The 12,095-nt window shown below is 41.0% G+C and overlaps 1 protein-coding gene across 1 annotated transcript; it reads right to left on the bottom strand.

The window, feature by feature from the left end:
- Positions 1-365: 365 nt before the first annotated feature.
- tmem132a (transmembrane protein 132A) lies at positions 366-11,035 on the bottom strand. The gene is made up of 11 exons (XM_062995346.1): positions 10,954-11,035; positions 8,573-8,787; positions 6,999-7,208; positions 6,400-6,914; positions 6,156-6,308; positions 5,045-5,240; positions 3,670-3,813; positions 3,085-3,287; positions 2,689-2,914; positions 1,378-1,569; positions 366-1,217 (listed from the first exon to the last, which is right to left on the bottom strand). The coding sequence occupies exons 1-11, from the start codon at positions 11,033-11,035 to the stop codon at positions 507-509; spliced, it is 2,847 nt and encodes a 948-aa protein (XP_062851416.1). The 3' UTR covers positions 366-506.
- Between the last annotated feature and the right edge of the window lie 1,060 nt (positions 11,036-12,095).

Below are 12,095 nucleotides of genomic sequence, written 5' to 3'. Positions count from 1 at the left end.
CGCTGTCCAAATGTTTGCTCACTGTGTATATATATTTATAGAGAGAGACAGTATAGAATCAACTTGTTCATGACGTCACATGGTTCGCAAATTTCTGTTCGTAATCCGAAATTTGCTCATACGTTAAGTTGAAGAAGATCGTTCGTAACACAAAATGTTTGTATTGTAAACCGTTCGTATCTATGGGTTTCCTGTACTGATAATATTTTCATGATTATTATATTTCATATTTGACGAGTGTCACGTTATACACCACAGTAGTTGTTTATAAGTTTTAACCATCTATAGTACTCATTATGATGCTCGTTTGTAATGTTTTCTTTTTATGATAAAGTAGATCAGGCAAACATAATTCAAAACCACATTCAAGAAATAATTTGGGTGCATTTTAGGTTGTACTATTTTAAAGCAACACAGACAGATGCATAATGGCAACAGTAAAACCTTTAAGATGAAATAAGATGCATATTTCTTAATTATTCACTCTCTATTGTGATCAGTTCTCTTTACCGTCTCCTGTCTTGTTGATAATATCTGTTCTTATTCTCTTTCTCTTCTCCGGTGCAGCCGTCGTCTTCTATCTTCTGTTTCCTCACTTGTTGTCTTTTTCTCAGTGCACATGGCACAAAGTTTACCAAAAACAGTAGTGCAGACAGACAGACTAGAGCACAGACAGCTCCGACACCCAACCCTGGCTCCTGATGATCAGTTTTTTCACCTGCATTTTCCTTTTCCATCTCAGGAGAGAAATACACTGCGGTTTCTTTATAAGTGGACGTCGATGCTGCTCTTTCCAAGTCATTCCTGCCATTAATCTCATTGTCTGTATTGAAATCGTAGTCGTTAGTGAAACCCAGGGTTGCCCGTTCATATCCAAATGTATAATATTGGTCCACGAGAGTATCAGGCGTATCGGTGATCTCAAAGTTCGAATCTTCACTGCTTGGTGACCAGAGGTCTGAATCAAGGTTCACTCGTATCCAGCCTGATCCTTTGGCCAGTCGTTTAGTTCCACCTGCATCACAGGTGGAAACCAGAAGCTCTGCTTTCACAAGAGGGCCTCCACCATCACCTCGTGCTAGGACACGCTGGGATGATACGGCAACCACAGATTCAGCCAGTGAGGACAGACGTGGAGAGAAAGGGACGCTGCCGAATGCCGAGAGCGGTACGGCAGAGTCGTCACTGAACTGTAGCCAGATACTGATAGCGGCTTCCTGTTGGACAGTAAGAAAGTACAGGTGAGCAATTTTATGGAACGGGTGGAGCAGAAGTCTACTCCCAAAAGACTAGCAATGAACACAGGGCTAAGCCCACCAAAAGCAACACATAACAAAAAAACAAAAACGTCACATTCTGTAACTCAGAAGTTCTTACCTGGCCGTGGTTATAAAGCGTGTTATGAGATGTCACAGCCGCTGTGATGACCGACGGATGGGAAGGACTTGCGATGACTGACAGACCGAGACCGCCCACTAACTGAACTGAAAGGTCAGAAGGAGCTACAGGTTCAGAGGTCACAATTACACGGGCACTGCCAAGCACGCCATCCCACTGACTCGATATCACCTGAGAAAGAAGAAGTGAAGGGAAACAGAAGTACACAACTGCTCTGTGAATTCAAAATGCTTTAGTAGGTTCATTCAGACCAATAATTAAAAAAAAGTCCTGCAATATCAACTCCAGACTGAGACTACAACTTTTTCTTTATGAGCCTCGGGCTCGTTAAGCTGATTATTCGTATGGAGCTCTGCAAATAATAAGAGTAATAATAATAATATTTTTTTTCTATAGCACATTTCATACAGCAGCAGTTCAAAGTGCGAATAAAAAAGCGAATAAACATGCCAAAATTTAAAGCTTGTCATTCCATCTTCAAAAAAAAACTTACTGACTGGTAACATTAGCACAAGTCTAGCTAGATTAGCTGCTAGAAAATTACTGAAAATTACACGTGGATGTTAGCAGCCATGCTAGCGGGTTATATCGCCTCAGCTCGCTGGTTTGAATGACCTGAGGCTAACTCTGTTAGCTTAGTTAGCTAAAACTGCGCCGGTGAGTGGGGAGAGTCGTAATTAGAGCGTCGCAATAATCTGATTCTAAAGTTTGATGACAGCTTACTAGGTTTTGAGACTGACCCTAGGTCACATGTGTCAAACTCAAGGCCCGCGAGGTCATTTTATGTGGCCCGTGAGAGCTTAAAAGACGTGCGATTGTCTTAAAATACTCTGTAAAATCCTACATAAACTGCATCTCCTACAATGAATGTTGATTTTGGGACTCGTGAAGTGACCGCCACTAGATGGCAGTGTTTCCACACCAGCGTTTAACTGAGGCGGGTTGATGTTGAGGAATATCTACAAATAATCCCAATAATTCTTCAAAAAGAAATTTAAATTTAGTGTGCTAAATTTAGCCTCTAAGAAATACAACAAATTGTCCAAGAATTAAAATGCAGACTTCAATCAGGACACGTTACAATCGGCCCTTTGAGGGCCACCATAGTGCTGATGCTGAGTTTGACGCCCCTGATCTGGGTCATCAATACTCCAAGAATCAGTTTTTACTGCGAGATTCTTAACAATAACAAGTTAACATATATGATCAGTTATTTAAAAAGATTTGAACATTTGAAACCACGTGATTATATTTAGTGAAACATTATCACTCGTTTATTCAGAATCTTACGTTTAGTGACGTAACTCCAGGCTCCAATCCCATCAGATAACTTTGCTGATAAAGTGCTGCAACACGGGGGTTCTCTACCCTTAACCAATCACGCACCAGGTCTGTCACATCTACAAACAGATCAGCTGATCCGAGCATAAACGTCGGCTCTCCTCTGTGACCTAGTGGTTGGGCGCTGAACTGTGCTAGAACCTGTATGTTGGACCGCTGATAGACCGGAGAACATCTAAAATAATGAAGAGGAAAAACACCAACAAACATATACATGATGACATCTCTGGTGTCTACATACATTAGGCCCTGTACTGTACTGAAATGACACAAGTGTTTCACAGTTTACTAACTCACTAAACATCAAATTTGGATGTAGGGGTACTTTCAGCTGGCTGATTTTACCTGCTGCTTGTGTAGTAGCTCCAGCCACTGATAGGGCTTAGGACGGGGTCGGACAGAGATATTCGGAGAGGAACAACTGGAGCCCAAACCGTCAGACATAAAGAGTTGCTAAGCCTTCCTAAAGAAAACTCCACCACTGCACAGGTACCGCCTGCCACCGACTCGGTCCCATCGACGAAAACAGCAGAGCAATCGCTCGACACCTGAGAAGAAACAGCACCATGATAGAACACAAGAAATTCATTATGAGTCTTGGCTGGTCGGCGCCCTGTATGTGGTTTGTCCATGACTGGCCATGAGCGTCTCTTGCTGCTTTAGGATATTTGGACCCAGTCGTACGGCCATGGTGGTTTTGCTCCTATCAAGTTACTCAGGTCTTTATAATGCTTCATAATGCTGCATTCACACACATACCACACTACCATCATCATCACCATCCCAACATCTTATATATCTCTGACTGTAACATCCATCATTCTTACAGTAGCTGTTGCCATTAGTACTTTTAGCGGATGGTTCTAATGTTTTGGCTAACACTCACATAATAACATTTAAAGTAATAATTAATAATAAAATTCACTTTACCTTCACAATGTCTTCACTGGCCGATTGGCACTTCACCGCCATAGTAATATCTGTTACCTTCCCATCCTGCCCAACTCCCAGTACAAGAACGTGGAGGGAAACTGGTTGGCCGGTCAAGATGGCTGTGTTAATTATGGTGTTACTCTGTTGATGTATGAATAATAATACAGGCCTTCAAAAACAATCAGTTTTACTTTTAACAATGTCACTTAACACAACATTATTGTTGTTACTGTTAAAATAATAGTTAAAAACCTCAAGAACGGCACTTGTTTCTTACCGTGGACTCTCCAGGCCTGGCCACAGTCAGATCCACAGTGATGTGAAAAAGTATTCACCCCCCTCCCCCTTCCTAATTTATTCTATGTTTTGCATAGAAACAAACTACTTCTAACAAAAAAATCAAGTAAACAACAAATGTTTTTTTTTGTTTTTTTTTAAACAATGATTTCAATTATTAAAAATATGCTACGGTGTGTATGTGATTAGTGAAATTAACCCCAAGTGTCAATTTGATAAGCAGCATATTTTTAATAATTGAAATCATTGTTTAAAAAAAAAAAATAATAAACATTTGTTGTTTACTTGATTTTTTTGTTAAAAAGAAAAAGATTCAGTATTTAACAAAGGTTTTGTTTTGTTTGTGGTGTACAAACAAAACAAAACCTTTGTTAAATACTGAATCTTTTTCTTTTAAAGTTAAAAAACAAATATTAAATATGGGATCTTTTTTATACTATTCACTATTTTTTATACTATTATTATTTTATACTGTTAAGTAATACTTGATCTTTTTTATGTTTTTAAAGAGAAATTTCTTAAATACTTGATCTTTGTCTTTAAATTTTTTACCGGCCCATGGGTCATTAATTACCGGGCTGCACAGAAAGAATAAATAATTAGAGCTACAAGAGCAATTACATTTCCAAAACTCTTCAGGTGTTATTGTTCCCAATCACCACTAGGTGGGAGCAGCGTCTCGTTGCAGCTTAAAAAGCTCAGGATTCACACTGATTTTCCACTCTGTAGTTACTCTGTATTAAATCCTCTCGCCTCCGCCAGTCCGTGAAGTTATATCTTATATGAAACCGGTCTGTGGTGCAAAAAAGGTTGGGGACAGCTTCAAATATGATAAATTCAGCAAATAAAAAAGAAAAATATTAAATATGCCATCATGTTTGCTCATGCCACATTTTATGTCTTTTTAATATGTTACATTCAGTAAACGTGTACGTAAAAGTGCAGTAAAATGTTGACTTATTTTCGCTTAGAACATGGAATTTGACCTGGAAGTCCAAACCTTTGCACATGACTGTATGCCTGTAATCCAGCGTACACTCATTATTTTACCCAGCATGCTGCACAGGTCACTCACCCCTGTAATGGGTGCTATACCCACTACGTCTCTGTCCGTAAAAGAGAAAAGAGTCGTAACTGGCCCATGTAGAGAAACCAGTCTGTCCTGCATGGTGTACTCCACCCACCAGTTAACTGCGACAGTCATAGCGACTCCGAAGCTTCTGCGTAAGCACTGAACTGAGAGGCAAGCCACCTGCCGCAGTACTGAAGTGCTAAACGAGTACATAAAGGAATAAACAGAAAAAAAAGATTCTTACTGACACTATAGCTCCATAGCATCACACCATAGTGAGGTGTGGTGAGGTTATATATTATACACATAATATACACCGATCAACCATAACACCTACCATATAGAAGCACTTTGTTGTTCTACAATTACTGACTGTAGTCCATCTGTTTCTCTACATGCTTTGTTACCCCCCTTTTATGCTGTTCTTCAATGGTCAGGACCCCCACAGGACCCCCACAGAGCAGGTATTATTTAGGTGGTGGATGATTCTCAGCACTGCAGTGACACTGACATGGTGGTGGTGTGTTAGTGTGTGTTGTGCTGGTATGAGTGGATCAGACACAGCAGCGCTGATGGAGTTTTTAAACACCTCACTGTCACTGCTGGACTGAGAATAGTCCACCAACCAAAAATATCCAGCCAACAGCGCCCCGTGGGCAGCGTCCTGTGACCACTGATAAACTGATGTGACCACTGACTTTACATCTACATGGTGGACCAACTAGGTAGGAGTGTCTAATAGAGTGGACAGTGAGTGGACACGATATTTAAAAACTCAACCAGCACAACACACACTAACACACCACCACCATGTCAGTGTCACTGCAGTGCTGAGAATGATCCACCACCTAAATAATACCTGCTCTGTGGGGGTCCTGATCATTGAAGAACAGAGTAAAAGGGTGCTAACAAAGCATGTAGAGAAACAGATGGACTACAGTCAGTAATTGTTACGGCTGATCAGTGTCTATATTAGAGTATAGAGTAGCACATGAATAACTTGTTTTATATCTCATATCAGCGTCCATTACACACATATGTAGGTGAGGTACATATTTAGCCAAGGAAGAGCTTTTGGAGTTTTGGTGCTGAGACGATTAATACAAAATCCTACCCAGTTTGTTCCAGAATTGTACCAGTTCTGTGACAGATTATGGAAAACGTGTTGTGTTTGGACCCTGACGTTGTCCTCACTTTGACGGTCCACTGGTCAGCGCTCATGGTAGGCTGGGCTTGCACTGACAGTAATCGTTTCTTCACTCGAAGTCTGAACAAAAAATAAATAAAAGTAAATAGCATCATAACATTGGCTGGATTTCTAATTACTTATTCACTTAATATAAGATCATTAATTTTACCTCACAATGAAAAAATCCGCACTAAAATTGGCCCTTAGATTTAATGTCACTCCGACTGGTTGTCCAGCTCGCACTGGCCCACTGTTATAGTACATCAGCACATTGGGATTCAACCATATCTCATCCTCTTGTAGCTCCCCTGAGCAGGAAAATTCTTTTTCTGTCCTGTCGTCTCTGGCTGCTTGATCCGAAAGCGGCAGCGAACCAATATAATACAGATTTCTCTGTGACTGCTCAGATCTGTCACCCACACATCTACTCGGCGAGTTTTCAGGATTGGTCACAATCCCAAATGAAGAGGAGGAGGAGGAGTAGAGCTGAATCTTATCACGACTGATTTCAGGTTTGGCCCTTAGAGACTCAGGGATGTTTTTCCACCATGGACCGTGGGTGCGAGATCGGATTCTGTCCTGGTGATGTCTGAAGCTTTGGTCCTGATCCAGCTGGACGGACCCATCGGGCTTGAACCAGTCGCTGGGTAACATCATGGAAACCACGCACAGTCCGAGAGGAGGCTTTGAGCAGAGACGGCACCAAAGAAAAACATTAGAACATAAAAAACAATCAGAGAATCGTAATACCATACAGAATCGTAGTACCTGAGTGATGCAAGATGATTTGTGCTCCTCGGTCTGCTTGAAAGCATGAAGGGTCACACATCGTCCACTTCTCGTGTCGCCCCTTATGTAAAACAGCACTCGCACCTTCGCTCTCGCTTCTTGTTTAGACTCCCGTTCTCTCACCATCGTTTTAGAGAGCAGGACCGCCACAAGAGGTGCAGACAGAGGAGCGATGGCCTCAGAGACAAGCTGGAGACGTAAAAGTGTTATAGTAATTTTAATAAAAGCTTATACAGCCAAGTCTGCACACCCCTTTCACCCTCTCCACGTTTTATTACATTACAGACTCATTCTATAATAGACTAAGTTCATTTTTGTCACTAAATTCTACACAAAATAGCCACAATGACAAAGTGAAAGCAGGTTTTTAGACATTTGTAAAATATCATATGTACATAAGTCTGACACCCTTTTATATGACACCCAAAAGTGAGCTGAGGTGCATTTTGTTTTCACTGATACTGCTTGAGATGTTTCTACAATTTAACTGGAGTCCACCTGTGCTAAATTCAACTGATTGGACATGATTGAGGATCGCCAACACCTGCCTATATAAGGTCCCACAGTTGACAGTGCATATCAGAGCAAACTCCAAGCCATGGGGTCAAAGGAATCATCTGCAGACCTCAGAAACAGGATTGTGTCAGGGCATAAATCTGGAGAAGGGTACAGAACAACTGCTGCAGCTTTACAGGTCCTAAAGAGCACGGTGGTCACCATCATTTGTAAATGGAAGAAGTTTGGAACCACCAAAAGTCTTCCTAGTCCTGGACGCCCGGCCAAATTGAGCGATCGGGGAGGTGAGCAGGAAACCGAGGGTCACTCTGAAACAGCTCCAGCGTATCCTTGTGGAGATGGGAGAACCTATCAGAAGATCAACCGTCCAGGCAGCACTCCACAAATCACGCCTGTATGGTAGAGTGGCCAGACTGAAGCCACTCCTCAGTAAAAGGCACATGACAGCCCGCTTGGAGTTTGCCAAAAGGCACCTAGAGGACTCTCAATCCATGAGAAATAAGATTTTCTGGTCTGATGAAACCAAAATCGAACTTGAACTATCATTTGGCAATTCCCACATAGCAACTGAGAGCCAATATCTGAACCCTGAGATTCGAATCCGCCAATTTGCCTCCAAGGTGGCGAGAAAATCAAGACCAAAATCGTGTGGTGCACGGAGCCTATCCCAGCTTTTCAATGGGTGAAAGGCACACAGTAACATACTGGACAGGGCGCCACACATACACACACACACAACCATTCACCTTTAGGGCAATTCAGTGTCTCCAATTAACCCGACTGCATGTTTTCGGACTGTGGGAGGAAACCGGCCTTCAATAAACAGTGATATGCATTGACTAATCAAACCTTAAGAAAAGGTATAAAACCACAATCGGCCATCAACTATCAACAATTTAAATCATTTACTGTTTTAAAAACAGTGTAACTGAACTTATTTATGCAATTAATATTGATTAAGCTGGAAAAGTCAGGAGCTGTTATTATAACAACAAAATACAAAGTACTACAGGTGATTAAAAGCTCATCTTCGGTACCTGTGTGACCGAGTACGGTCCTAACGTAGCACGGAGAACTGGTCTGGAGTCGTGTCCTACAGGAGGCATGAGCAGCAGGCACTGTGTGAAGGAGAAAGGGCTGGAGTTGGTGAAGAGGGGCCCCAGATCGGCCTGGGACACAGGGAGAGAGCGCCATGGAGGGGGCACAGAGATTTGAACCGGGAGGGAGAGATAGGGTGGAGGCTGGGTGTGGGCTTTGATTAGAGGAGGTGAAGAGAACGTACAGAGAATGTTACATCATGTATTGATATGGGAGCTACATAACGGTTTTCATTTATATTTACTCATTATTGTATAATGCTTTTATCTCCAGTAGGGTGGACTATTGTAATGGTCTCTTAACTGGACTTCCCAAAAAGACCATTAAACAGTTACAGCTCATTCAGAACGCTGCTGCTAGAGTTTTAACTAAGACGAAGAGAACTGAGCACATCACTCCAGTTCTAAAATCTCTACACTGGCTTCCGGTTAGTTACAGAATAGAATTTAAAGTGCTGCTACTGGTCTATAAATCACTGAATGGGTTCGGCCCAGAATACATCTCAGAAATGTTTATAGAATACAAACCTAGTAGATCTCTTAGATCCATGGACTCAGGTCAGCTAGTTGAGCCCAGAGTCCAAACTAAACATGGTGAAGCAGCATTTAGCTGTTGGGCTGCATATAACTGGAACAGACTGCAGGAGATATTAGATGTTCCGCAAATGTAGAAATCTTTAAATCCAGGTTAAAAACTTTTCTTTTTTCTTGTGCCTATGATTGAGCTCGAAATTTTACTATTTTGCTATTACCCTCATTTTACCATATTTCTTTTAGTTTTTCATGCTCTTAATAATTTTTTATAGAGTACTGTATGAGTCTTTGTTGCTTGTTTTAATTTTATATTCTCTAAATTGTAGGGTATATTTTACTATATTTTCCTTTAGTTTTCATGTTCTTAATTGCTTATCTCTCTTGTTTGAATTTCATGTTCTTAATTGTAACTAAATGTTTGCAAGAAGTCTTTCTGAGGTTCTAGATCTCAGGAATGTTTTAATACTTTTAATTTTTCCTTATGTGAAGCACTTTGAATTGCCACTGTGTATGAAAGGTGCTATACAAATAAACTTGCCTTGCCTTGCCTATAACCCCAAATCAGAAAAAGTTGGGACGGCATGGAAAATGCAAATAATAAAAACACACAGAGTTTCTTACATTGACTTTGACTTTTATTTGATGTCAGACAGGATGAACCTGAGATATTTCATCTTTTATCTGCTCAACTTCATTTCACTTATTAATAAACATCCATTCCTGCATTTCAGGCCTGCAACACATTCCAAAAATAGTTGGGACAGTAAAGCATTTATCACTTTTTATGTTGTTGTTCCTTTTCACCACTTAAAAGAGGTTTTGGCACAGAGGAGACCAAGGGATTTAATGTTTCAGCTTTTATTTTGTCTCGTTCTGTTGATGATAACAGTCTGGATCCTTTTCGTCTTTGGTCCGGAGCACACGGAGTCCATTTTTTCCAAATTCATCTGACCACAATACATGTTTCCACTGTGTGATGGTCCATCCTAGATGCCTCCGAGCTCAGAGAAGTCGCCGCCGCTTCTGGACATGGTTACCATAAGGCTTCTTTTTTGCACAGTAAAGTGTTAAGTATGATTAGTGCAGTAACTCTGTATTGTAGAGCTCGATAAAGGTTTGATAAACTAATCCCTCACCCATGTGGTTATATCAGCTAGTGTTGAGTGGAGGTTCTTGATGCGGCGCCGTCTGAGGGATGGAAGATCACGAGTGTTCAGATTAAGCTCGCACCCTCAACCTTTACACACTGAAATTCCTCCTGATTCCTTGAATGGTTTAATGATATTCTGCACTGTAGAGGGAGAACATGCAAATCCCTTCCAATCTTTCTTTGAGGTTCATTGTTTTTAAACATTTCAATCATTTTCTCACACATTTGTGGACAAACTGGATCCTCTGATCATCTTTACTCATCAGAGACTCTCAGCCTTTCCTGGATTCTGCTTTTGTACCAAACCATGATTACAGTCACCTGTTTGGAATCACATCATTATTTAGTTTTTTCACCTCATTACTAGCCCTAAATTGCCCCCGTCCCAACTTTTTTTGGAACGTGTTGCAGGCCTGAAATGCAGGAATGGATGTTTATTAATAAATTAAATGAAATTGAGCAGATAAAACATGAAATATCTCAGGTTCATCCTGTCTGACATCAGACACTTTAATCCAAAGTGACTTACAATTTTGACTTACAGTCTACAATTTGAGCAATTAAGGGTTAAGGGTCCAGCAGTGGCAACCTGGCAGCAGTGGGGCTCACAGTATGTGTGGGGCAACACTTAACTTACAGAGCATCACAAACCAAAACAGGAGGCTCAGATCCAGAGTAATAGAGCTGCACCGCACCACAAAGAGACTGATCACACCCATTACTTCATCCCTAAAACACAGTACAGAATATCCTTCATCTGACATAACTGTTTCCAAAATGTATAGAAGAGCAAATCGTACAGTGATTGGTACGTGTGTTTCTTAAAGTTCTCCTTACCTCTGTCTGTCCTCTTATAGATGTGAACCAGAGAGCAGAGGTGTAGTCCAGCATCCAGACTCCAAAGTTCTCTTTGTGATAGTTTTTATTATTCATATTTAACTACAATGAACTGTAATTAAAGAGCAAAGTGCTTTAGTTCGCTTCCCACTTTCAGAATTTAAGAATCAATTCTGATCTAAAGCTTTTGGGGCTTGAATGATTGTCGTCTAACTTTATTTCCACCGTCTTGCTCTCTCTCTCTCTCTCTCTCTCTCTCTCTCTCTCTCTCTCTCTCACTTCTGCAGATTTGCACAGTGCAGATTTATTTATTCATTTAAAACAATAAATAATCCTCTTGTTCTCTGTCATCCCTCCCCTGTTTATTCTGTCTAGAGAATAATTCATACTGATGATTTACCTTTAATCCCACCAGTGTCTTTAATTCTGTTTAAAATGTGATTTTCAATTTAATTACAGGACCGGTGGTCAGCCATAGCATTAAAACCACCTCCTTGTTTCTACACTATAGAAGCACTTTGTAGTTCTACAATTACTGACTGTAGTCCATCTGTTTCTCTAAATGCTTTTTTAGCCTGCGACCCCCACAGGACCCCCACAGAGCAGGTATTATTTAGGTGGTGGATGATTCTCAGCACTGCAGTGACACTGACATGGTGGTGGTGTGTTAGTGTGTGTTGTGCTGGTATGAGTGGATCAGACACAGCAGCGCTGCTGGAGTTTTTTTAAACACTTCACTGTCACTGCTGGACTGAGAATTGTCCACCAACCAAAAATATCCAGCCAACAGCGCCCCGTGGGCAGCGTCCTGTGACCACTGATGAAGATGACCGACTCAAACAGATATCTATTGATGACTCAATAGATGAGCGATCGTCTCTGACTTTACATCTACAAGGTGGACCAAATAGGTAGGAGTGTCTAATAGAGTGGACAGTGAGT

Source organism: Trichomycterus rosablanca, chromosome 5, assembly GCF_030014385.1.
Source record: "Trichomycterus rosablanca isolate fTriRos1 chromosome 5, fTriRos1.hap1, whole genome shotgun sequence".
Classification (NCBI taxonomy): domain Eukaryota; kingdom Metazoa; phylum Chordata; class Actinopteri; order Siluriformes; family Trichomycteridae; genus Trichomycterus; species Trichomycterus rosablanca.
This window is presented reverse-complemented; position numbering and strand designations above follow the sequence as displayed.